This window comes from Coccinella septempunctata, chromosome 9 (assembly GCF_907165205.1).
Source record: "Coccinella septempunctata chromosome 9, icCocSept1.1, whole genome shotgun sequence".
Taxonomy (NCBI): Eukaryota; Metazoa; Arthropoda; class Insecta; order Coleoptera; family Coccinellidae; genus Coccinella; species Coccinella septempunctata.
Window position 1 is genome coordinate 18,079,021 of NC_058197.1, and position 27,518 is coordinate 18,106,538.

General features: G+C 39.5%; 1 protein-coding gene across 4 annotated transcripts; it reads left to right on the plus strand.

Moving 5' to 3' along the window:
• The first annotated feature begins 1,478 nt into the window (after positions 1-1,478).
• Positions 1,479-27,280, plus strand: LOC123319771 (tau-tubulin kinase homolog Asator). Of its 4 annotated transcripts, none has more exons than XM_044906696.1 (15): positions 1,479-1,750; positions 12,119-12,233; positions 15,283-15,452; positions 17,202-17,397; positions 17,453-17,624; positions 17,678-17,895; positions 18,909-19,121; positions 19,174-19,306; positions 19,409-19,728; positions 19,786-20,029; positions 20,744-21,021; positions 21,074-21,753; positions 23,050-23,206; positions 23,323-23,518; positions 25,445-27,280. In XM_044906696.1, the coding sequence occupies exons 1-15, from the start codon at positions 1,743-1,745 to the stop codon at positions 25,597-25,599; spliced, it is 3,255 nt and encodes a 1,084-aa protein (XP_044762631.1). In that variant the 5' UTR covers positions 1,479-1,742; the 3' UTR covers positions 25,600-27,280. The 4 variants fall into 4 exon arrangements, with proteins under 4 accessions (XP_044762631.1, XP_044762634.1, XP_044762633.1 ...); XM_044906698.1 differs by lacking the exon at positions 1,479-1,750 and adding an exon at positions 10,834-11,295; XM_044906697.1 differs by lacking the exon at positions 1,479-1,750 and adding an exon at positions 10,834-11,237.
• Positions 27,281-27,518: the final 238 nt, after the last annotated feature.

The following is a 27,518-nucleotide window of genomic DNA, read 5'->3' on the forward strand; positions in this document are numbered from 1 at the left end:
TTACTTTAGGTGTAACGTAAAACACATTGTCACTGATATAAGTAGGTGTATATTTGCCCAGTTCACATCGTAAATTACCTCTTAATTATCAGTTACATTTCATTTTCAATGGGCTCCTTGAAATCGCAAATACACGACGTTTTTGGATCATACTCAAATTACCTGCTGACCCAGATTTCACGCTTACACACCTATTTAACGCAGCGTCCTTAACATAAATTACCGTTTGGAACTTTCCGTGCCCTTTCAAGTGGATAATATGGGTGTTTTAGCGTGAAAAAATTCGGGAAATGACGTCCAAAAGAAAATCTCAAAAGGTATCACAAATGTGTTCGTATTAATTGAGTGATTACCTATACACGGTGAGTCTTTGACTCGTGGAAATATTTCAACAATAGATTCTTGAGAAACACTTTTTTCCTATACCATTTCTTCTGATTCGTCCCTGATAAAAAAATAGCCATTTTAAGCTTTCATAATGATCTTGCCACCCTTGGAAAAACAAAATTACCTTCAGAATAACTAGCTAAATCTGCGACACTACACATCTGTGGATGTTTTAAACAGAGTTGTATTCAGCCAAAGTACCCAATTTATCAAAATTCACTGATATTTTTTACAAAACGCTCAAAGATTCATTGTGTCCAACTTAGTTTCAAAAGAGTTAGGGTCTTTGAATTTTTGGTATTTTTATGGTACTTAATGGTCACAATGAGAAAACTGGAAGACGTGGGTGATATCTATTCTGTTCGAAAAAGATTCATCAAATAAATGAAAAACTATATTCCGAAATTCATTTCATATTCGATAAAACCGTTTGTCAAATAGAACTAAAAATAATATTTTTTATAGTTTTTCAACAGCTTGTATCTTTTAAACAAAGCTGATTTGGAAAAAATGGTAAAGGAAACAAGCGTTGCTTTTGATCTCAAGAATCTACTGCTGTAATATTTGTACTAATCAGAGACTCACTCCTGTAACTAGTTTTGTTCTTGTTTTATTACTCATTGGTAGGATTTTATTGATTGTGGATCATAATTTTCTTGTGCTATTTGCAATGCCTTGCCGTTTTCAGTGAATACATTTGAATCTGTGAGTTTTTTCTTCACGACAATAAATAAATGTTCGTAGACCTCAAAAGCAGACGAGAACAGCCCACTCCAAGTGTACTTTGTACACTTGTTATGTTACCACTGTATTCCTCTAGGAATGCAGCCAAACAATGCATTTTATCATCAGCGAATGATGACTATTTGAAAACACGATTTTCCCAAATTTCCTACGGACCTGCTGCATCAACAAACAAGAGACCTGTGTACACACGTCGAAGGTCGGTATACGCGCTGGAAAAATAAACCGACTTACACCTCAGTTTGATAAATACTTCTTGGAAACTGTTAATTTTCATATAATTCATCTAAAAATACGGGCCAGGGGAAGGGGACCCCAGCCACCGCTAGCACACAGTCTGGTCGCGGCACAAAGCAGCCTGCCGACTTCTAATTTTGAATACTATATACCTATACATACTCTTTTTAAATTATACACGCCGCTCATCGCGACAAACTTCGATCTCTGATATTTTTCCACGTTCATCAAGAAAGAAACACCCGTGGATTTTCGATGATATATCTTGTGGTGCCGGTCGCTGCGCGGGTTTCCTAAGGGTTCTGTTTTTCTTAGGGTTGCCGGTGTAGTTCAAAGGAGCCGACAAGCTGGGGGGTAGCGTGGAGTTGCCGACCATGAAATGGTGAGTTGGTGTTGAAGATTGCTCGTCTTTCTATTGGTTTTCTCGAACACCCTACGCGTTTTGGGGTTTGGAGGGCAGGAAAGGGGGTTGAAATCGGATGCAAGGATTGGCACCAAGATTTTGAGTTTGCAATTTTGGTAACAAGGGAAAAATAGGGATATATCCTCGAATTATTCGCATCCTTGTTGATAAATTTTCTAAATTGAGAGGAAAACTTTTTTTACAAATGGATTTTTTATTTTGAAATTTACTCGACTGGTTAGGCATCCTCAGGAGCTTTGTCAAGTGTAGTGTGCTCCACTCGAATCTCTCTCTACTCTCCCAATTAAAAATGATCCTAGATAATGGCTATATTTGTGAACAAATTTTAATAAATTTTCTAGTTGCTTTCAGTTGCATTCTATTTAGGGTGTTTTATTATGGTTTTTTTCTTTCTTGCTTATGTTAAAACATAAAACTCTTACTTTTCTGATATTATTGAAATAGTTACTTTATTCAAGAATGTTTATTGGAAAAACCACAGGGCGTTTTGAAGGTGAGGCTTTTTTTAACAGAAGGTATAAGTGGTCAAAAGAAAGTGTTTCATAAAAATCGCCTATACAAAACTTTCAAAATGACAAAGTTGAAAAAAATTACCACTGAAATTGATCCTAATACGGCCCTAGATCAATTTTTTTTCTTAATTATCGCAAAGCAGTTGGAAAAATCTCGTGATGGCTGACTCAACCATATGAATACTTTGACAACATAAGTATTTCTCAATTTTCTACACTGTTTTCATCAAAAACCGCACGATACAACAATTATTTCAATGGACCTGATGCAACTAATCAGATAGACTCGAATGTGCTGAACCAATATTTTTCTAGCCCTATGTTTATGTTTTCGTTTTTCTGATGCCGTAGTCACCTTCCACAGTCTTATACTCGAAATTCAATGAAATTTTGCCGAAATTGTAGGGGTTGTAGCTCGTCCATCTTGAATATTTTATATAGAAAATTTTTGGTGAAGTGACTCATTTTATTTCTGTCAAAAAAAAAACCTAACCTTTGAAGATACCCTAATATTGTCACCGCGTACTAATACATTTCAAACTTAAATTTCTCCACCTCTATCCCTATTCATCTCCCTCGCTTTCCCGTCAAAAGTCATTTAAAATCAATTCGACGAATGACCGGAGAATCTATCTATCCGACCCGAAGGACCATTGATTTTTTCTCTCTCTGGAAATTGGCCTAATTAAAGTTAACATCAGGGGACACTTTGTAAAAACAACCCTAATCAAAACTTACAATATTTGGTGATAACTGACATAAACCAAGAGAATAAATATGGTCCTTCGGGGCAGATCAATCAAAGATATCAGGTGAAATATCTTTGAGGTTAACTTGGTCACCATCTCTGGATTCTTCGAACAATTCTATAGGCGCTTTCGAAAGGAAAAGAAAAAAGAAACCTCGTCCCTCAATATTAACCGTACAGCACCACTTCAGTAGCTCGAGCTCTGCCAATTCATTTGCGCGCCGAAACGAAATCGATCTCGGTCCCTTGCCAGAAATTCATTACACTCCAAGTGTCCCGATTGAACGGGTATTATAAGAGTTCGCATTATTTCGCTCAAATTACCCTTTATGTTTACGAGAGAGAGAAAAAAATCGGGTTGCGAAAAAACGCACTGGCCTAATTTCACCGGAAGCATTAATGAGTCTCGAGATGTGGGTCATGTTCATCTCGACTTATTGTTTTCGTAAACTCCAGTTTTGTTTTGGACCCCTTGAAACGTCGCCAATGACGCAATGTTTTGTTGGGACTTGAGGAAAACGAGGAAACCACACTTTTACTCTCAAAGAAATGACCCTCGATAGGTTAAAACTGCGAGGAAGACAGAGAAAAACACTGAGGGAATCAAAGAAAGAAACTTCAACCCTTTGGTTTAAGATCCACTACAGCAGAAGCCAAAAGAAGGGAAAAAACACAAGTGAGGGTAGCACATTAAGGCTGGGGAACTTAAGAAAGTGGCTGATCAAGCCTTTTAACATCCAAAGAAATGCATATAAGGACCTAAAACCTGCCATCTACAACCAGGGATAGAATAGAGCCAATTCTATGGGTACCATGAAAAAAATGAATCCCACCGCTGTCACCCATGTAGAACGTAAATTTTTCGGCGTTTGCCACAACAGCACATTCAGATGCGGTCAGGTGGTCCTCTGTACGACGGCAATAACTCATTCTGATTACGAAACCCACTGTTTACCCATAATAAACACATTTATTATGCCTCGGGTGATACGCAATGCTGTCAACCTCGAAAAAGAAGGAAGACTCGAAAATTTGGCAGCTTTTACGCGGAATACCGTCGAGAAGTGCAACAAGGTTGGATTTATGAAAACGCATCAAGATCCCGTCGGTCTGTATATGATATAAGATGAAATCTTTCGACGCTACGTCAGGTCGAAGGATATCTGATGCTTGCGAAAAATCGGTTTTCACGCTCCGAGTCGATCTATAAAGTGAGGAAGGAATGTTTACGGCCTCCTTGATTTATAGCTCCAGAAAATCAGAATTGAATCCGATCCAAGCAAAACTACGAGATTCCTATCGTTTTTTTTATGGTTTTATCGATAGAGACTTTCGATTTATATCGGGAATACTTGGAAATTCACACTGCTCGTGAAAACCCCATCGAGTAATCCCAGCACCGACCAACTTTTTAACGACGTTCTCGAATTTCAGTATATCCTAAACGTGGACAGTGCCAAAAATGAAAAAACACTTTTTTCCGAAGTTCCATTAGACCTACCCGAATGCATTTTCTCTCGTTGGGAAATTCCACATCGATTTCACTTTCTCCTCGCTATTTTCTCTTTTTATTCTCGCGGCGGCTCTAAATTTAGACCTTTTCAACGGTAAAAAAAATTACCCCGGATCGGCGTGCCAAAACGAAATGCACGGGCGCACACGGTTAAACGAGCTTCTCGAGTTGAAACAACTCGCAACAGACATAAATTAATATGTTGTGTAGACTCGATTCCGATAAGTGACATGTTTTTCCCAACTTTCGTCCAGATTCGTAGGTATGGATGGAAATAGCTGAACAGGGCATCAAACAAGTTTTCTACTGGAACAAAACGTCATTTCAAAGGTGCGTCTGTTAAATTGTATGTACTCCGGAAAAGATTCAGTTAGCACGGGTAGTGTTCTGCTTCCAACGTGTTTGCACGCCAACCGAAATCGTACTTCCAGCGAAGAGAAACCCAAAAGGATAGGGGAGAGGGTGCACCATTGTTCACCTTTCTAGATTCTGCTTCCAACGGGTTTGCACTCCAGCCATAAATCATACTCCCAAAAATGGTAGAACTAGGTATGAGTTAGATTTACTGGTTTTCCCAAAGAGGAGGCCTTCTTACCAAACAAAATTCACAAGAAAGGGGTCTGTTGTACCAAATCAGCCTATCCTTGTGAGAAAACCGAACCAAAATATAATTTTTCTTCTCTACTACCTACATTTACCAGCTGTCTCTGCTAACGAATATCGAACTTCTCGAGTTGAAACAACTCGCAAGAGACATAAATTAATATGTTGTGTAGACTCGATTCCGATAAGTGACATGTTATTCCCAACTTTCGTCCAGATTAGTAGGCACGGATGGAGAGATTCAGTTAGCAAGGGATTGCAGGTTGGGTAAACCATTCCCTAATCAGTTTTCTGCTTCCAACGTGTTTGCACGCCAACCGAAATCGTACTTCCAGCGAAGAGAAACCCAAAAGGACAGGGGAAAGGGTGCACCATTGTTCACCTTTCTACTTTCTGCTTCCAACGGGTTTGCACTCCACCCATAAATCATACTCCCAAAAGTGGTAGAACCAGGTATGAGTTAGATTTACTGGTTTTCCCGAAGATGAGACCTTCTGACCAAACAAAATTCACAAGAAAGGGGTCTGTTGCACCAAATCAAACTAACCTTGTGAGGAAACCTAATCAAAATATCATTTATCTTCTCTACTACCTACATTTACCAGCAGCTGTCTCTGCTGTCGAATATCGAACTTCTTCAGTTGAAACAACTCGCAAGAGACATAAATTAATATGTTGTGTAGACTCGATTCCGATAAGTGACATGTTATTCCCAACTTTCGTCCAGATTAGTAGGCACGGATGGAAATAGCTAAACAGGGTCTCAAACACGTTTTCTACTGGAACAAAACGTCGTTTCAAAGGCGCGCCTGTTAAATTATGGATGTACTCCGGAAGAGATTCAGTTAGCACGGGATTGCAGGTTGGGTAAACCATTCCCTACTCAGTTTTCTGCTTCCAACGTATTTGCACGCCAACCGAAATCGTACTTCCAGCGAAGAAAAACCCAAAAAGATAAGGGAAAGGGTGCACCATTGTTCACCTTTCTAGCTCCTGCTTCCAACGGGTTTGCACTCCAGCCATAATCATACTCCCAAAAGTGGTAGAACCAGGTATGAGTTAGATTTACTGGTTTTCCCGAAGAGGAGGCCGTTTGACCAAACAAAATTCACAAGAAAGGGGTCTGTTGCACCAAATCAACCTAATCTTGTGAGAAAACCGAATCAAAGTATCATTTTTCTTCTCTACTACCTACATTTACCAGCAGCTGTCTCTGCTACCGAACATCGAACTTACAGGCAATAAAAATCAACAGTTTTTTAACTATCCTATTTCATTTTCCTCTAAAACACTAACCTACACCGATGAACGAGTGGGTTGAAGTTTTTACATCGTAAATAATAATCTCAAAGGAACCGAAGATCCGCAGTTAAATGTCATAAACCAGACGTCGTATTCCAACTGTTTCATGGAGATTTTAAACGTCAATCAAGTATATCGCCAGGCTAGGACAAGAATACACCTGTTAACTCGTGTCAAAACAACAGAGTAAAAATTGACAATTAATTAAAAGTTCACTTTCTTGAATACGCGATAGAGCCAAGTGGTTTATGACGAAATTATTGATATTTATAGGCAAAAAAGCTAAGATCTATCTCGAGACTATAACCACAAACAAAAGAAGCAAAATTATCGTGAAATCCCATTCGGGAAACACCACGAAGGTCTTCCCCAGATAGTATTTTTATTCCGAACCCAGATCGCTTTGAGCAATTAAGTTTAACATTGGCATAATCGCGTATGTAATAACCAGGAAGAGTTGAGTTACGACGACAGCGTCCTCTTAATAGGTCAACACCTCGTCCGTCTATCCAGAGCCAGCTGATCACACAGGACAGCGATGAACTGATGACGCTCCTATTTTTAGAGCATTATTATGATATCTACAGCAGTTCAGCCAACGCTGCACAGGGTTAATGAAGGTTTAATTATTGTGAGAATGCGCCAATAATGGACTGGATGAAAACAATCGTAGGTTTCCTTGGTGGGACTGTATCTAAGACCGGATGAACACCTTCACCAAGAGGACCTCAAGTTAGGACTTATCTTCTTTTGGTCACCTTTGATACTTGTTCGAGTTGTTTGCTAGTTATCTCTAGTCTCGTGACTTTAGTTGGGATGAATTTGTTTGCAATTGCGAATAGAAATGACAACTTTAGAAGAGTAATCAAGAGATAGGTCATCCTGATCATCTTAATGTATGTAAGAAAAATTACTCAAAAATGGTAGATCACTGCAAGAATACATTAAGCTGAGAATAATCAAAAGTAAATAAAGAAAACGAACATGAAATATAGACACAAAAACATTTGGCAAAGCATTCAAAAACGACAAAACCAATAAAGTAGCAGTTGAAGAATAGGAAGACATACAAGTTCACAGTTACAGATGTTAAACCTACGAATAGAATATAAATAGATGACGGATAGATTGGTAATAATGTTATTGCTTTGTGATTCATGCTCAGTCGCCTTGAATTCAAAATAAGAATGGTATGGACTGCCAGAAGGTGTTCAATATCTTCAAGGTGCACCTCTAACGATATTTCCGTCCAGAAATACACCGTTTCACTGAAACTGATTACTACCAGGAATCACCGTGTGTAATTATGAAATAATGCAAGTTTCAGACAACGAAGGTGAGGAGTTTGACCGCTTGGTCGAAGAACAATAGTGGCCTCATCAGGAAGATCACAAATACAAAATAAACCTATATCCTTTTTTTCTGCCAGACGAGGAAGATAGAGAGTAGAACTAGTAGAAGAACAGACAGGCTTAAAGGTCCCTGGTTAGTTCCCGGGTTTCGGCACCAAATGTTCGTCATCAGAATCAGAACAATAAATGAAGTCCTCTGGTCTTCAGTATATATATTTCACTCTCGAGAGAAAGATGACATTTACAGAAAATCATTATTGCTTTCATCGAGAGTATAATTATGAAATAATGCAAGTTTCAGACAACGAAGGTGAGAAGTTTGACCGCTTGGTCGAAGAACAATAGTGGCCTCATCAGGAAGATCACAAATACAAAATAAACCTATATACTTTTTTACTGCCAGACGAGGAAGATAGAGAGTAGAACTAGTAGAAGAACAGACAGGCTTAAAGATCCCTGGTTAGTTCCCGGGTTTCGGCACCAAATGTTCGTCATCAGAATCAGAACAATAAATGAAGTCCTCTGGTCTTCAGTATATATATTTCACTCTCGAGAGAAAGATGACATTTACAGAAAATCATTATTGCTTTCATCGAGAGTATAATTATGAAATAATGCAAGTTTCAGACAACGAAGGTGAGAAGTTTGACCGCTTGGTCGAAGAACAATAGTGGCCTCATCAGGAAGATCACAAATACAAAATAAACCTATATACTTTTTTACTGCCAGACGAGGAAGATAGAGAGTAGAACTAGTAGAAGAACAGACAGGCTTAAAGATCCCTGGTTAGTTCCCGGGTTTCGGCACCAAATGTTCGACATCAGAATCTGAACAATAAATGAAGTCCTCTGGTCTTCAGTATATATATTTCACTCTCGAGAGAAAGATGACATTAACAGAAAATCATTATTGCTTTCATCGGGAGTATAATTATGAAATAATGCAAGTTTCAGACAACGAAGGTGAGAAGTTTGACCGCTTGGTCGAAGAACAATAGTGGCCTCATCAGGAAGATCACAAATACAAAATAAACCTATATACTTTTTTACTGCCAGACGAGGAAGATAGAGAGTAGAACTGGTAGAAGAATAGAGAGACTTGAGGGTCCCTGGTTTGTTCCCAGGTTTCGGCACCAAATGTTCGACATCAGAATCTGAACAATAAATTAAGTCCTCTGGTCTTCAATATATATATTTCACTCTCGAGAGAAAGATGACATTAACAGAAAATCATTATTGCTTTCATCGAGAGTATAATTATGAAATAATGCAAGTTTCAGACAACGAAGGTGAGAAGTTTGACCGCTTGGTCGAAGAACAATAGTGGCCTCATCAGGAAGATCACAAATACAAAATAAACCTATATACTTTTTTACTGCCAGACGAGGAAGATAGAGAGTAGAACTGGTAGAAGAATAGAGAGACTTGAAGGTCCCTGGTTCGTTCCCAGGTTTCGGCACCAAATGTTCGTCGTCAGAACATGTCAAAACAATAAATGAAGTCCTCTGGTAGAGCCGGGACCTTTTGTGCCTATCAGTTTCCAGTACAATTAACTTTCTTTTGATGAAAATCTATTATGCCTCCTCTCCATTCAGTTCTACGCCTATGAATCGCGCATTTTTGCGCGGAATTCCCTCAACGGCGTCCTTGATCGACCTTATTGCAATCCGACCAGACTAATGGATTCTCCTGATATCAGAAATGGAAGACGGCGCCATATTGTCTCATATATACGTTCTGTCTGGTCGTATAATTTTAGGCCCGCATATCCACGTCCTATCCGATTTGCCGCATGGCTGAACCCGACTAAGCTGACCGAAAAAAATCGCGAAAATAACTCTCCCCCATCATCACGAGGCTATTCATAGACCGTTTGAAGAATGCCCGGAAGAAATTCGAGGACCACAAACGTGTTGGGAAAATACCACATTATGGAATACTCTGCGAAGTGAAAGATGACCTTACTGAACCTTGAAACACCTCTGACAAAGACCAAAAACTCTGGATATATCAATCCTTTCCACCCAAACTTCTCCACTCGCTCTGATTGCTGAACACCAGAACACCACACGCTCGCTGGTTCGAAAATAGATTCACTGCCAACGGCAACGGATCAACGAACCCGAAGACATACACCCAAAAGTCCATGTTTCGAAATTATAATAACTAATAAACGTTCTGCACACGGCACAATTCCCTTACTCCTATAAAGCTTTCGACGAAACTATTAAGATGCAACAATGGCGCGAAATATCGTTACCGCCAACTATATATCGAACAATAAATTGGATTTTCATTGTTGGCTCCCTGAAGCTTTCAGCGAACAGGCTTCGGAGTTGAATTAAAGGAAAAGCGTGGGGTTAGAGGAGTGTGGAGACCTTGATTTCAGTTAGGAACGTGAATAAACAGGGACTTATGGATTTGTACAAGTCTCAGAGGTCCTAAGTCCTAGAGAATGACGATGAAAACTTTTCAGGTGAAAGATAAGATCAGTAGAATCAAGAGTACAAAGTTAAGTCAACCCATATGGAGTATTTTTCAACCACAGCCATAAAATAATGAAACACACCCAGAGTACCTCCCACCAGAGGTGCACAGGGCTGGAAAAATAGCTTAAGTGTTCCTATTACTTCTTCAAGCAAATTGATTAAACTAACCGTACAAAATGTCCCCTCTATTAACCAAAGTTTACCTTTTTTGCATGTCTTCTTGATGTGGGCCGAGATACCTTTTCAAATAGACAATTGACACACTGTATATATAATACGAAGTTCATACAAGCGACTGAAAATCATCCTGGTTTTCGAAGAGAGAAAAGTTTTCGAATTGATGGAGATAATGACTGCTAATATGTAAACATCAATTCGAAATCAATTAAGATAACTCTATCGTAAAATTCATATCCAAGAATGTTATTTGTTTGGAATGGAGATAAGCCACAAACAAATTTGCATTTACGAACGCTTCCAACATTCTATTGAAGTTCAATAGTTCAAAAATATCTCGTAAATTATACATTCTAGTTCCGAAACTCCCGAGTGACGAAAAATCCTAACAAAAAATCGGTTGAAAACCCCTTTCGACCAAGGGCCAAACCGTTGCTACGCCTCTGGGCCCTCATACGTTCTCGCGTACATTGTTCACGGGTGACATTGGACCCGTACACGCAAAGCAAACACAACAGAGCCAAAACATCACCTTGAAGCTGTCAATCGAATAACAACTAGTGTCAAAATCCTTCGAATCATTCCGCTAATCAAAATTCTCTCTGAAAAACTAAAGAAAAAGGGCCCAAAAGAGACCCCTGCCAGACGTCCAAATTCGAATAGCGCGCCGTCAGAGTGCGGACAGTGTCTAACTTCACGCTCGTGAGCAGAAAACATGGCTGGCTTATTGATCCTCACTGTGTAAAACCCGTAAGAAGATACACAATGCCAATTTTTTCCATCTTTAAACCTTCATCAAACCACTAAAGTAATATACTAATAATGCAGCATGTTATTGTGTGTAGTTTTGAGTTTTTTTTTTAATCCTTTGTTCGATTACCCTCTATATCACCTGCTTTTTATGCTTTCTAAACCTGAATTATAGCAATTAATTTTACTGCACGATATCTGGATAGCTTTTGGATTAAATTCCAACACTTTCGAGACAAATGAGCGCTTTTTGATGTGAAAATCCTACTTTAAAAAAAAAACTTTTTGGTTTGGTTATGAAAATTGATAGTTTAGACGTGAATCGTTGGTTTTCACCTGCCTACAGTGTTACAAGAGCTAAAAATAGTTACGCGATTATTTTTGGAGACAGGCATGGAATCAGAAAGTGATTTTTGATATTTAAATCTTTTATTTAATAGCCTGTTATTTAAGGTTAGTTTTGTTGGTCCTTCGAGTCGGATCCACCAGTGGCGTTATGTAAACAGTTCCTTTTCGATGCATCCCGCATTTTTGTACCGTTCTCGGTGTAACCTTGAGTGTTGTCCATTCCAAAATCCTTCAAATTTCACAGATTAAGAATGCCTTTTTGTTGTTAATTTCTAATCTCGAAAAATCAATACGAGGAGAGGAGCCTCGGGCGGAACGGAGGCGCGGCGCGCGCGCAGCACCCTTCCTCTCAGCTGATCCGCGATTATTTCAATTTCGACTTTCATTCTGATAAAGTCGAGACGTACTTGTGCGTGCGTATGGATGGTTGCAGCGCCGTGTAGGTCCGCGGGGGGCCCCCGCAATCGATGCGTCCGCGTGGGCGAAGGATGTGTTCCTCATCGTCGTCAGTAACGGTGCCTTTCTGTTGACAGGCCGAAGAAGTTGAGCTGGGAGGGCAATCTAGATTCGACGGACCAGAATAACAACATCACGATGACTTCGGAGGATCTGTTGCAGCCGGGTCATGTGGTGAAGGAAAGATGGAAGGTGAGGATTGTGTGTGTGTCTGTGTGTTGGTGGTAGACCTGACGCGCGCAGAGACGATTATCGGATGTGGGTCAATCGAGATTCGGGCTGTCTGAGTCCGATAGACGTTACGTCACCCGTATTATGATTCACGATGCAATTCTCCCCCTCATATGTCAGCTGTCAAAATTTTCGATGCCTGATGATGATGGTGATGACGAAACTTTGGTTTAATCGCTGTTCAATTCACAAAATAATCCGGAGCCTTACACAATCTATATAATGATTTCTGTATAATTTTCTTGATCAAAAATTATCGACTGAAGATGAACCATTCTTCATTTTATATAATGATCTTGTGTACTTATGGTATAATTTTCTCATCAATCGTGAAACAATGGCCAGACTCACATGTGCGAACACTTAAAGTGGATGATTCTCGAACACAGGCATTCAATCATTGTTCAATTTATATAATGATCTGGTTTCCCTTGAAAAATTTTTGATGAAGGGTAGTAAATTGGTTGGCTATATGTGAACATACATATACATTTTGAAGAGCTGAATCATTCTCTAACTAAAAAACTTGATCATTTCTGAAATTATGTAATGATCTCGTATCCTGTATGATTTTCTTGATCATGCTATAAAATGATCTTGTTTACTGTTCAGTTTTCTCGATCAATGGTAAAAAAATCAGAAGCCCCCGTGAAAGATGAATAATCCTCGATCATTGTTCATTTTATACAATGATCTGATGTGGAAATATACTTTCCATATGTGAGAAAAGACTTAAGAGGAGTGAAATTATTGGGCAGAATTGTAATGATTTCTAAAATTATATAATGATCCCGTTCCTGGTTTGTATAGGAAATTAAATGATTATCGAATTGATGAAATGAATCTTTGTTCAATTAATGAAATGATCTCGAATCCTGTTTTGTTGACAAGCTTTGAAGGAGCTAAATGATCCTCATATGAAGGAATTGAATCTATGTTCATTTTATATAATGATATTATTTTCTCAATCAATTTCGGAAAATTCATCACCTAATTAAAATTTTCAGGGATGACGGGATCATTTCAAATTAGAAAACATTCCTAGCCTAGTATTGAATAATCTAGTAACTGAGGAATTTGATCGTTGTTCAAATTATATAATGATCCATCATATTGCTCAATTTTCTCGATCAATGGCAAAAAAATCAGGAGCCCCGTGAAAGATGAATAAAATCCTCGATCATTGTTCATTTTATAAAATGATTTGATGTTTAAATTTACTTTCCATATGTGAGAAAAGACTTAAAAGGAGTGAAATTATTGGGCTGAGTTGTAATGATTTCTAAAATTATATAATGATCCCGTTCCTGGTTTGTATAGGAAATTAAATGATTATCGAATTGATAAAATGAATCATTGTTCAATTTATAAAATGATCTCGAATCCTGTTTTGCATTTGTCGATCAATAATGGAAAATTCACAAGCTTTGATGGAGCTAAATGATCCTCAAATGAAGGAATTGAATCTATGTTCATTTTATATAATGATAATATTATTTTCTCAATCAATTTCGGAAAATTCATCGCCTAATTAAAATTTTCAGGAATGAAGGGATCATTTCAAAATAGAAAAATTTCCTAGTCAAGTATTGAATAATCTAGGAACTGAGGAATTTGATCATTGTTCAAATTATATAATGATCCATCATACTGTTCAATTTTCTCGATCAATGGCAAAAAAATCAGGAGCCCCGTGAAAGATGAATAATACTCGATCATTGTTCATTTTATAAAATGATCTGGTGTGGAAATTTACTTTCCATATGTGAGAAAAGACTTAAGAGGAGTGAAATTATTGGGCTGAGTTGTAATGATCTCTAAAATTATATAATGATCCCGTTCCTGGTTTGTATAGGAAATTAAATAATTATCGAATTGATTAAATGAATCATTGTTCAATTTATAAAATGATCTCGAATGCTGTTTTGTATTTGTCGATTAATAATGGAAAATTGACAAGCTTTGAAAGAGCTAAATGATCCTCCAATGAAGGAATTGAATCTGTGTTCATTTTATATAATGATGATATTATTTTCTCAATCATTGGCGGAAAATTCATCACCTAAATGGAATTTTCAGGAATGAAGGGATCATTTCAAAATAGAAAAAAATTCCTAGTCAAGTATTGCATAATCAAGTAACTGAGGAATTTGATCATTGTTCAAATTATACAATGATCCATTATACTGTCCAATTTTCTCGATCAATGGTGAAAAATTCACAAGCTTTTGTGTTGTTTGCGAAAATTCCAACTGAGGATTGTTCATTGTTTTGTCTATGTAATGACCTCATATCCTGTAAAATTGTCTCCATCAAATGTGGAAAATTTTGTGAAATACAGTAGAAATAAGTCTCTGTTCGATATATAAAATTATCCTGTGAAATGGTTACATCGAGTTAAGAAAATTCCTCAATTTAATCGAACAAAAGTGGATTTTATCCATGCTAAACTTTTAAGGCATGAGAATTTTTTTACCGAATTTGCGAATCTGGCTTCGCCGAACTTCAAGACGTAATTTTTGCGATCCCCGGCGACATGTACATTAATCAAGTTGTTTCTAAAGTGCATGTTGATAGTTTGCGAATCGATACCCGGGTTATCGAAGTTCTGGAACATTGTTTTGCGCAAATTGCCTGGATAGAAAGCCACCCGGTTTGCATGTTGCGCGATGTTAGATTGAAGTCGGATAGAACTTGAAAAAATTCTCAAGAATGACGCCCACGCCACGAGAACCTAGCCTTCTAGATCGCGATAGGAACTTTATTAATCCCGGACTAATGGATTCCAGAAAAAGTTCTACGACTTTGGGGGAGACCTAACCTAATTCAATTTGAATATACCTATACATTATTGCGCATTGAAGAGAGAAAAGAGTCCTTCCCATCTAGAAAAAATCTGAAAGTGACTTTGAGGGGTGAATAAGTTTTTATTTCTACCTGAAGGCCTTTGTTCTCTCTTCAATCGATGGAGAACATTTAAAAATGTCTGAAAACCACTCACCTTGGCCAGGTTTGCCGAAAAATCGGAGGAGGTGGCTTTGGCGAGATCTACGAAGGTCTCGACCTCATCACCAGGGAACATGTAGCCTTGAAAGTGGAATCTGCCCGTCAGCCCAAGCAGGTACTCAAGATGGAGGTGGCGGTGCTCAAGAAGCTGCAAGGAAAAGAACACATTTGTAGGTGAGGAAAACTGGAGAAAATGCTAGGTGGTAAAAAAAATCCCTAAGACCCGTTCGCACCAAACACACTTATTGTTAAGTGCCCCTTAAAATGAACCCTTAACTTAAATTACGTTGCACCAACTGTTAAGTGACAATTAAATGGCTAAAGCTAGCCTTGAATTTATGCGCTGCTGTAATGACCACTTAGGTATTTAAGGGCGGGATTCTAACCTAGAATAATTTGTTGAACTGGCTGCAGAACTTCCCATTTTTGATGGATTTTGAAAATTGAATGAATTCATTACTGAACACCAAGCCTTTTCTTTTGCCTTTATTGTAATGCCATCAGTCTTTTTCAATTTTCAATTTGGTGTCACAAATCATACTATAGTTAGTAACAAACTCTGTTCTTCTGTTGAGAAGTTGAGTGCCCTTCGTGAATTACCACCACTTGCTTGGCAATCATTCACCGTATTCGTACTAACAAGGGCAATAGGGACATTTTCTTCACGTTCCTCTTCAACATTAGTAAAACAAATTCACACAAGATCTTAGAAAGGAAGTGTTGTACTTATAGAAACTTAGGTACCTTTTATTTGACAATCATTATCATTATTCATGCTAATTCAACAACAAAAAGTTGTTACTCTTTGATAATATAGGGTACTCTAACGATTTGTCAAAATCAGCTGATTGTTCGTTACCGTGGGGCACACAAAGCTTTTTATTATCACTATAAAGAGTCATTTCTGAGAAAGTGATAGTCTTATCACTCTAATCTAACGTCGGAAGAACATTTTTTCCAAAAACATGCACAAAACACAATACTCGACCAAAACACCATGCGAATCAATGGAGGGAAAAGCTTGTGTGCCCCACGGCAACGAATGCTTAGCTCATTTTGACAAATCGTTAGAATTCCTTATTATAATAATAGGGTACTCTAACGATTTGTCAAAATCAGCTGACCGTTCGTTTCCGTGGGGCACACAAAACTTTTTATTATCACTGTAAAGAGGCATTTCTGGGAAAGTTATAGTCTAATCACTCTAATCTAACGTCAGGAAGAACATCTTTTCCATAAACATGCACAAAACACAATACTCGACCAAAACACCATGCGAATCAATGGAGGGAAAAGCTTGTGTGCCCCACGGCAACGAATGCTTAGCTCATTTTGACAAATCGTTAGAATTCCTTATTATAATAATAGGGTACTCTAACGATTTGTCAAAATCAGCTGACCGTTCGTTTCCGTGGGGCTCACAAAACTTTTTATTATCACTGTAAAGAGGCATTTCTGGGAAAGTTATAGTCTAATCACTCTAATCTAACGTCAGGAAGAACATCTTTTCCATAAACATGCACAAAACACAATACTCGACCAAAACAGCATGCGATTCAATGGAGGGAAAAGCTTGTGTGCCCCACGACAACGACCGCTTAGCTGATTTTGACAAATCGTTAGAGTTCCCTATATCCTTGACACTGACTGACAGGACAATAAAGTTAGGTTAATGAAATGACAACGATCATCGGCAACCGGACCAACCAATGAAATGGCTTTATTGGACTAGGATGAAGTTGTACCAAAATAAAAAACTGAAATATCACTAGATATCAAAACTTAAGGGCCCCTTACTTAAGATTCTGTTAAGCCACAGTCGTGCAACTGGGAATAAAATTAAGCGTCCCTTAACTTAAGACTTAGTTAAATACTCCTTTTAAGGGGGATTGGGGCAAAATTAATTAACGTCTTTGGTTACAGATTCATTGGCTGTGGTAGAAACGACAGGTTCAACTACGTGGTGATGCAGCTCCAAGGAAGGAACCTTGCGGAACTCCGCAGGTCCCAGCCGAGGGCTTCCTTCAGCCTGTCGACTACACTTCGTTTAGGACTTCAAATACTCAAAGCTATAGAAAGTATACATTCTGTAGGATTCCTGCACCGTGATATTAAGCCTGTGAGTCTCTGCAACCTTTGGTGCGATATCGATTTCCCATTTTTACCGATTTCAGAGTAATTTTTCAATGGGAAGGTTGCCATATAATTGTAGAAAAGTATACATGTTAGATTTCGGACTGGCCAGGCAGTACACGACGGCTACTGGCGAGGTGAGGGCGCCACGAGCGGCGGCGGGTTTCAGGGGGACAGTCAGATATGCCAGTATTAATGCACACAAAAATAGAGGTGAGTTGGCACGGCACTGTGAGACATCTGAAGATCGATTTTGGCTTTCTTAGAAATGGGACGCCACGACGACCTCTGGAGTCTCTTCTACATGCTAGTGGAGTTCGTTAACGGCCAACTGCCTTGGAGGAAAGTCAAAGACAAGGAGCAGGTGGGTCTGATGAAGGAGAAATACGACCACAAGCAGCTGCTGAAACATCTACCCTCCGACCTGAAGCAATTCCTCGATCACATCATGAGTCTGGAGTACGCCGATAAGCCGGATTATCAGGTGAGGATGTATTGATATCTAGTTAGACTAGACCAGTTCCATGCATATGTCTCTCGAATGCGACCGTGAAAAATTGGACTGCAAGCTTCAAAAGAGGTAAATTTTCCATTGAAGATGATGACCGATTGGGAAGGTCAGTTTCTGTGTCAGTCCCCGAAAATATCGATGCAGTTCACGTCAATTTGGACATGACAAAAATCGCTGCAAAATGGATCCCCAAATGTTTGAATTTTGACCAAAAGCGTGCAAGGGTAGAAGCATCTCGTTCGATCTGTGCTCGATTTGAAAACGATGTAGACTTCTTAAGCCGAATTGTTACTATGGATGAGACTTGGGTACATTTCTACGATCCAGAAACAAAGCAACAATCGATGGAATGGCGACAGTCTGGTTCTCCAAGACCTAAGAAGTTTCGTGTCCAAAACTCTGCTGGAAAAGTCCTTGCTTCAGTTTTTTAGGATTGCCATGGAGTAATCATGATTGATTTTTTGGATAAGGGTAGAACAATAACCGAAGATTACTATTCGACATTACTGACCACTCTAAGGGTAAAAATTAAAGAGAAAAGACGCGGAAAGCTATCCAAAAGTGTTTTGTTTTTGCAGGACAACGCCCCTGCACACAAAATTCATGTTGCCATGCAAAAAATTCGTTATTTAGGGTTTGAATTACTAGAACACCCCCCTTATTCACCAGATTTGACTCCATCCGACTATCATCTCTTTCCTCAACTGAAAAACGTTTAAAAGGTCGGAAATTTTCTTCCAACGAGGAGGTAATAAAAGCTGTGGAGTTCTGATTTGCAGAACAAGAAGAAAAATTGTTTTTTGGAAGGTCTACAGACGTTGAAGGTTCGCTGTAATGAATGTATCTAATTAAGAGGAGGTTATGTTGAGTAATAAAATATTTTGACGTTGAAATTTTGTTTGGTCCTATAGTAGGCTAAGAATTTTTCAATATATCTTCGTATTATTACCGGTCAAGATCGCCACTTTCAATATCATCCCTTCCAGATGCTTATTTCCCTCTTCGAACGATGCATGAAGAGGAGGGGAGTCAAGGAATCCGATCCCTACGATTGGGAGAGAACATCGACGGCAGAGACGATAACGCCAACCCAGAACACACAGCCCACGACCACAGCGGCGCCGACCAGCAACGCCAAGCACATCAAGCACGCCGTGGACAACAACCAAGAGAACATCGAGCCAACCGACAACAAGGAGGTGAGTGATGAAACATTCACTTCTGGCTCAACTTCAATTCTGATATTTACAGGCTCAAGACGCGAGGAGGAAGAGGTTGGAAACTGAAGGAACGGCAGCTATACCAACGGAACTACAAACCAATACGGCAAGGTCGAACGTTGATAAAAACTGCAACGCCACCTCAACTGAACAGATTCTCCAAGGTAACGGTGGTCGAGTGGCTGTTGAAGAAGGCAACAAAATGCCGATAACCTTTGTGCCCACAAAAAGATGTATTCCTCATGAAACCTTTCCGCTTCTTTCAGCACCAAGACGGAGGGCCACCTCCCACCTTGAACAGCCTCCAGAAAGGCTGGATAACGAAGCTGTGGGTTCCGCCAAATCCATATCGGACGTCAATCAGAAACCTGCGCCGCTACGTAAGAGTCAGAGCGGGGTAGCGACTGTGGGGAGGCTGAGGGTGGTAGCCCCAACCACGGCAAGCCTGGTCGACCCTACCAGCACGCCGGAACAAGAGAGACCGAGGAGGAGACAGCCTTCGGCGGCCAGAAGCTCCAGAGCGGGAGCCAGAGATCAGAGTCTGACCCAATTCGCCGTCATAGACGATGAAAACGTCAGTCAACAGGTAAATCATCATCGATGCGACTAGTAGCACGCGTATTACATCTCGATTTTACCGTAGGTGACTAGGGGTGGTGCTCTCACCCTTGCCAGCCAGTGGAAATCGCAGTTCGACGACAGTGAAGAGACCACTGATAATGAGTGGAAACCGGAATCCCCAGAACACAGGGCTGGTTTGGGGGTTCCTCTGGAGAACGTTGTACCAACCGCACCCCCCGTTCTGAGTAGAATAAGCGAAGATTCCAGGACTAGTCACAGAAAATACGTTAACATAGTGGGCATAGAAGACTACCCCCAACTAATGGGTAAGAAAATTCTATTTGCAGCTTGATCGAGAAGGCCTAACCATACATGAACCGCTCTTGCGTTTGTTAACAATAAAGTAGGTCATGATGAAGTACACGACGAACGTAGAATTGCCATTGGTTATCCCAAAATGTTGCCATAACTATCTTTCCTTACTAGTTTGTAATTAGAGTTTAGTTTAAAACACTGTTTTATCATATATTAAATTTATTGATTATTTTTAAGCGTTTTGGCATGTCATTTTATTCAAAATCATTGCTCATCACGTGGTTTCTGCTGCCCATTTCCAGCTACAGTCCATGTCCAGTCGAAAAGTCGATACTTTATTGTTAACAGTTCGCTTCGAAGGGCTTGCCAGATCATGCAGAGATCAATTTTTTGATTTTTTAAGGCTCAATTAAATCAGCAGTTGGCTTCATGACATCAGCACGATTTGTTAATGTAATACTTGTGATAATCTTGCTTTATGTGTATCTGTAAATTTCAGTTTGTTATGATTTTTGTTTTTGTTTTTTAAATATATTGTTTAAACAGAAGTCCCAATTATTTCTTTCGTTCCTCGCTTTCGACTAGTTCATTAGCGCTTATTAATGGATTTTAGCTGGAAATGGCGATAGCTAGGTGAAATCCAGGGACGGCGTAAGTATCAATTCGAAATGGAAAGTTTACAATTTGAACGAGGAGGTCTCAAACTCGTGTTTTTCGTTTTCCAGGCGGTCTGCCCAGGGCTTGGTCCGCTCCATCCTTAGGCATGGCTTTACGGTCTGGTCTCAAGCCTCCGCTGCTCCAAGAAGCGGCAGTCGACGATCTCATATTCAAGGTAGACGTAATGCGAAACGTGGCTTCCAAACATCACGACAAAGAGGAGGACGGTAACAAAGACAACCGACTGAGTAAATGGTGCAGCTTACCCAACGTCTCTCTGAGGGATTCCCAAGGGATGAAGACTCCAGACGTGGAAGAAACGCAAAACGAAGAAGGATTGGAAGAGGTAACTGCTTTCTTCCACCGAATATCACAGTCTAACGACGTATTTCCGACAGGTGGCCGGTAAGCTGGAAATCAGAGTGGTACCAAAGGAGCAGAGCAACGTCAGCAACTTCATAGCCAAGGTGATACCAAAATCGCCTCCCGACCTGCAACTGAACGGTCTGAGCAACGGGAACAGGTCGAAAACGGAGAAGACCAAGAGCATCCTGAAGCAGACCAGCAAGGACAAGGCCGAGGGAGATCTGCCGAGTCCCAAGACCGAACAGGTGGCCTTCGCGGACAACCCTCACACCGAGGTCAAGAAGAGGGTCAGCCTGGACGATCAGATCAAGATCGACGTGGGCGTCGACGAAGAACACAGGGTTCCGAACTCCATACTCAAGAAGGACGAGTCCAACTCCAAGTCGGACAGTTGCAAGAGCAACAAGTCCAAGAGGGACGAGGTGGACAGCGAGAAACTGCCAAATTCCGCCGGTAAAACACGTTCCAGCGACCTCCGAAGGGACGCTTTGGAAAATCTGCGGACGGAGGGGAAGTCGGACTCCAGTTCCAGCATGAAGGAGAAGATCGACCAGAGTTTGAAGAACGTTAGGCAGGCGATAGGGGAGAAGAAGAAGGAAATCGAGAAAAACGGATTGTTGGAGAAATCCAAATGTTCCCCAGGCGTGGATCTGACGAGTAATCCGAACGTCACTTTCGTGTCTTATACGAACACGATCACCCAAGATCCGAGGTAGGTTTTTAGGTTAGGTCTTCGTATTACGATCCATTTTCACCAGATTCTTGGAGTTCGAATTGTCTTCTATCTGTAACCTGTAGAATTTTTCGATAATCATCATCTTGTTCCCAAAGAAAGAGATCCTCAACTATTGTTGCCCCTTCGGTCAGTTTGTGATCAGCCCTTTCTCATCATTTCTTCCAGAGGCGACAGAATGTGGCCGCTCCAGTCGAGCCCTCGTTACTTGAGTCTCAATTGTTATACAACTCGCGCGCTGCAAGACCTCTGCATTTGAAACTTTGTGGAACCATCTGACGTGCATTATTTGTCTTAGATGACGTTGTTGCGTTTGTGCAAGCTGTTTAATGTGTCGCCTGTAGGGCGTCCAACTTTCGCTTCCGTAAAGAAGCGTTGGGAGGACCGCTGCTTTGTAAACAGCTGTCTTGGTCTTCAGATTGAGGTCGTGATTTTGAAACACTCTGTCCTTCAGCTTCCAGAATGCCCGTGATGCCGAATTGATACGGTTGTGTATTTCCGTGTACAGATTAGCCCTAGTATTTATGAAGCTTCCCAAGTATTTGAACTGCTCGACCTGTTCTAGAGTTTCAACCTCCAGGCTGATATCTGTTGGAAGGCTTTCTGGCGGACAGGATTTTGGTTTTGTCGATATTGAGTCTAAGGCCTAAAGCTTCGTATATATGTTTATAGGTGTCCAACATCATCTGTAGATCCTCTGAGCTACTAGCGATAAGTTCGCAGTGGTCTGTATATTGAAGTTTCGTGCAAAGATTATAGAGTTAGACCTAACCTAACCTAACTCTATAATCTTTGGTTCTGGGTTTTGTTCTGAGGCGCTTCAGGTTAAACAGGCCTCCATCAAATCTGAATCTTCTTTCAACACCTTTTACAGGCATACTCATGTCAGCAATGATCGAGATAGACAGAATGGATCACCATGTCACATCCTTGATAGTTTCTTCAAGGTTTATGTCTACTCATCTTTCGATTCCAAGTATTTCTGCCTGAAAAACACTCGCCTAACGATAGTTAGGTTAGGTGTTCACTTGGTGTTTGCCCCGTATATTCCAATGCCAGCCCCCTTTTTAACTCTGAAGTTTTGGTTAGTTCTCATTCTACCCTTTAACATAGCATCGTGTTAAAATTCTTTAATGCTTAGATTCCCTTAATGGTTCTACGACCACGTTGAACAGCACTGATAGATAGGTAATTTAGACAGATACCAAATCTTTACACCCTCACACTTTGACCCCAGTGGCGGCACTCATACTATTTTATTCTTAATCATCTCAGTAGGGAGAAGAGATCCCTCGCCAACGGCCTGAGCCCTGGCCTGGAAGAACAGTCAGAGTATTTCGACGCCACCGAGAATCCCAAAGAGAAAAGATTAGAGCCGGACGACGAGGACAGCGGCGTGGACAACGCCAGCCAGATACTCAGGGAGCTATCGGTGAGTACGTCAAACAACAACTTTCAACAGTTTAACAAGCTGCCTCTGTCACGCACCCAACACACTAACATCACCAACCAGCACCCGAATCACCCATACAACTTGTAATATTTCAGACCAGTCCCGCCCTGGAGGGCGGCAAACTGTCCAAGATCCCCGTCGCCGTGGGCGCCGGTCAGCGTCTCTCCAAGTGCATGTCTTGGTCGGGCGACCTGACCCCAGGACTCAGGAGGAGGAGGCAGGGCGAGAAATACGTCACCGATCCCAGTCAGCTGAACTTGAAGTTCAAAAGACACTCGACGGTGGGCGGAGGTCAGTGGTATTTTGGCGTAGAACGGGTTAGACGCAGAAACTATGCTACAAAGCGTTGTACCCTAGTGGGGCTGTTGCAATGGATTGGCACGTCATATGCTATTTCTCCCTCGAAAAGAAATGGTGTCCCCCACGGTTCAGTTTCGATTCCATTCCATTCATATCACCATTAGAATGATCCAATGCAATTACTCATGCATGGTATTCATGTATATTGTTTTGAGAGTTTAAATTTAGTGAAATAACGTTCAGTTGCAGGAACTTCAGTTTAAATATAGTATTTAGGTATTGAAATTCTAATGCACCATTAAATTATAATTGACCTTCCTGCACCTTGGTGTCAGATAAGCAAACGAATCAAAATTTGAAAGAATCTCTTAACTGGGTGAGTGAAACTGACTTAAGGCGAACTCAATGTTAAGTCTTGCTTATTTCAGTGATTATTATCATAGTATCAGCTAAAGAAATCAGGCCCGTTTGCACCAATCCCCCTTAAAAGGAGTACTTAACTAAGCCTCATTTAAAGTTAATGGACGCTTAATTTTATTCCCAGTTGCACGACTGTGGCTTAACATAATCTTAAGTAAGGGGCCCTTAAGTTTTTATACCAAGTGATATTTCAGTTTTTTATTTTGGTGCAACTTCATCCTAGTCCAATAAAGCCATTTCATTGGTTGGCCGGTTGCGGATGATCGTTGTCGTTTCATTAACCTAACTTTATTGTCCTGTCAGTCAGTTTCAAGTAAATTATAATATTATCAAAGAGTAACAACTTTTTGTTGTTGAATTAGCATTAATATTGATAATGATAATGATTGTCAAATAAAAGGTACCTAAGTTTATATGAGGACAACACTTTCTTTGTAAGGTCTTGTGTGAATTTGTTTCACTAATGTTGAAGAGCAACGTGAAGAAAATGTCCTTATTGCCCTTGTTAGTACGAATACAGTGAATGATTGCCAAGCAAGTGGTGGTAATTTACGAAGGGCACTCAACTTCTCAACAGAAGAAAAGAGTTTTTTGCTAACTATAGTATGATTTGTGACACCAAATTGAAAATTAAAAAAGACTGATGGCATTACAATGAAGGCAAAAGAAAATGCTTGGTATTCATCGATGAATTCATTCAATTTTCAAAATCCATCAAGAATGGGAAGTTCTGCAGCCAGTTCAACAAATTATTCTGGGTTAGAATCCTGCCCTTAAATACCTAAGTGGTCATTACAGGAGCGCTTAAATTTAAGGCGAGCTTTAGCCATTTAAATGTCACTTAACAGTTGGTGCAACGTAATTTAAGTTAAGGGTTCATTTTAAGGGACACTTAACACTAAGTGCGTTTGGTGCAAACGGGTCTAAGAGAAATAAGTGAGCCTTAACGTTAATCCTGCCTTAAATAAGTCATAAGTGGCTCAAATTGTGATTCAACTTTTAGTGGTATATCGTAACAGTAGAAGTAGTTGGGTAGGCACAGCATTCCTCAAAAATAGTGGATTGCAAACTATTTGTAAGCCCAATCTTGTTGTGATTCTCAGGAAGGGATTTTTTTTCAAATTTGAGTCGTACTTATGGATTATATATGTATCTAGTCAAGAACCCAGCCAGAAGCGAACTAGAAGTTCCTGTTATATCAATTTTCCGTTTCACACATGGTTGACATATTGTATTTCAATCTATTCATTATCAAATGAACAATTAGCTGTCTATCCTTCCTTATAACACTTTCTTTAGTATCCAATCCCTCCGGTTTACCGAAGGCGACTACCATCTCATTTCCAGGGCTGGCCAAATAGTAAAATGCGTTGAAAGGATGAGTGTTGATGACTGTGGAATGGGTATAAAAAACGCTGCACAAAATAGTATTATGGTCCGCTTCTGATACAGAAATTATAAACAACTTATAATTAAACCCTTCCTCTTCGTCTCCAGGGCTTAGATCTAGAGGTATTCCAACTTGCCTCATAGGTGGCGGCACAGAGAGTTCCCCTGACACATCAGAAGGACCACCGCCACCCCCACCACCGGAGGGCAGTCCACCGCCCGAAAGTCAGGTTAGGTGCAGAAGATACAGACCCTTAACTTAGTGAACCACACATCGGAGACACGTTCTATATCACCCGCTCTAGATGGGATCTGCTGATAAATCGGAGCATCGCCCATAAGGCAGAAACGCGATATTAGTAATGAAGTTAAGAGACAAAATGGTCGGGGAATGTGGATTTCGATGAAGGGACGAATAAAAAACACAAAATAGTTTTTAACGTAGCGAACCATCGCTTGGCTACCCCCCGAACAAAACCCACATTTTCCACTGTAACCATAACCCTACTTTTTATCAGTTTGACACAAGTTTGTTGAACGACTTGAAGATTGTACCATTCTATGAAATGGTGGCGGCTGCCAGACTCTTTTTCTATATTGTTGTAAATTTATTGAGATAAAAGCCCCCCAACTCCCATTTTTAAACGCAGTTGAAATCTATTTTGCACATTTGATTGTGATCATCGTATATTTAAATATAAATCGAACAACGTCAAGTTAGGATCGGTAAAGCATCAGGAGATCTTTTGGACGAGGCTATTCGTTGCTTGTTGAACAATTTCAGCTTCTCAGAATCGAAACCATGACGCCTGGTCGAAAAAAAATCTCGAATATCGTTGAAAAACTTGTCATGGTGTTGGTTTTGACGGATTCATTTGCCCAATTCGAAAATTGACTCTTTCGTTGCTTGCTTGCCAGATTGTTATACATGTGACACGAATACTTCTTAAAAAATTATATATCTAACAAAATGTTGAGCTGTGATTTGGATATTAGTACTTACCGAATGAAGATCGAATTGCTATCTCAATGGAAGCTCTCTTTTACATGTTTATCATAGGGAATAGTTCAGAAATTATCATATTGACGAAAAATTGAGAACAATCGTTGGATGCTGTTAGAATTGAGTTAAATCCATACACAGATTGGTCCAGTTATTGTCCACGAGACATTTTGTTGATTCAAACCCTAAATTCTACACGTGGGCAAAAATTAGACCCGTCTTCACGCGAAAATAATGGATTTTTTTCTTTGAGTAAGCTTTGCTGCAACACTGACCAATAAAAGACATTCAAAAGATATAACCTGAAAATTTCATGTTCATGTCATACTTCAGGCTATTTTTCTTGAGTGAAATTGTAAAGTATAATTCTCTTATTATTCAAATATGTTCGAATGTACGACAGGAAGTTGAAAGTGTCTATTTTTTTACCGAATTTAAGATTTATCTGCATCATTTTAAGTCATAAAAATCGGCTTGTACTTTATGAAGATGATTTTAATTGAATATTGTGAAATAAAGAAATTGTTATACTCTTACTATAGTTCTCATCTGTCTGAGAAATATTGAAAATGCAAAAAAATTTTATTGGCTGCTGATTCTCGAATGGTTTTACCCTATAGATTGAATTTTAATGTTTTGTCTCGTTTGATGTAATATATTCATATGATGATGAATCCAATACGCTGATCTAGTCAAGATACTATTATTTTTACTACTGTAGATACTTAAATCTAGTCAAACAAAAAAATTTTAAATTAGAGATCGAAAAATACAAATATTACTTAATATTACGTATAATAATAAATGCGGGATAAATATGCTGATATTATTATTGTTAATTATTTTTAGACTGCATCATTATTGACAATGATTTGTTTCACGTTTTTATTTTTGTTTCGAATATCTGTATTTGTAATATATAATAAAAGTTTACTTGATTACTGCCGACGTTTTATTTTGAACGGAGAAATAAGCAAATATACATACTTCCTGTATGTAATTAAATTGAAATTTTCAATATAAAATGAAATTTGCTAGTATTCATGCAAGAAAGTAAGAATATTACACATTTTCTCTCAAATTAGATTGAAATCCATAACGCTTCGTAGTCTGTTACCAATAAAACCTAATATAAAGTGCGTTTCTTCCCTTGAACTTTTCTTTTTAGTCCCTTTTGAC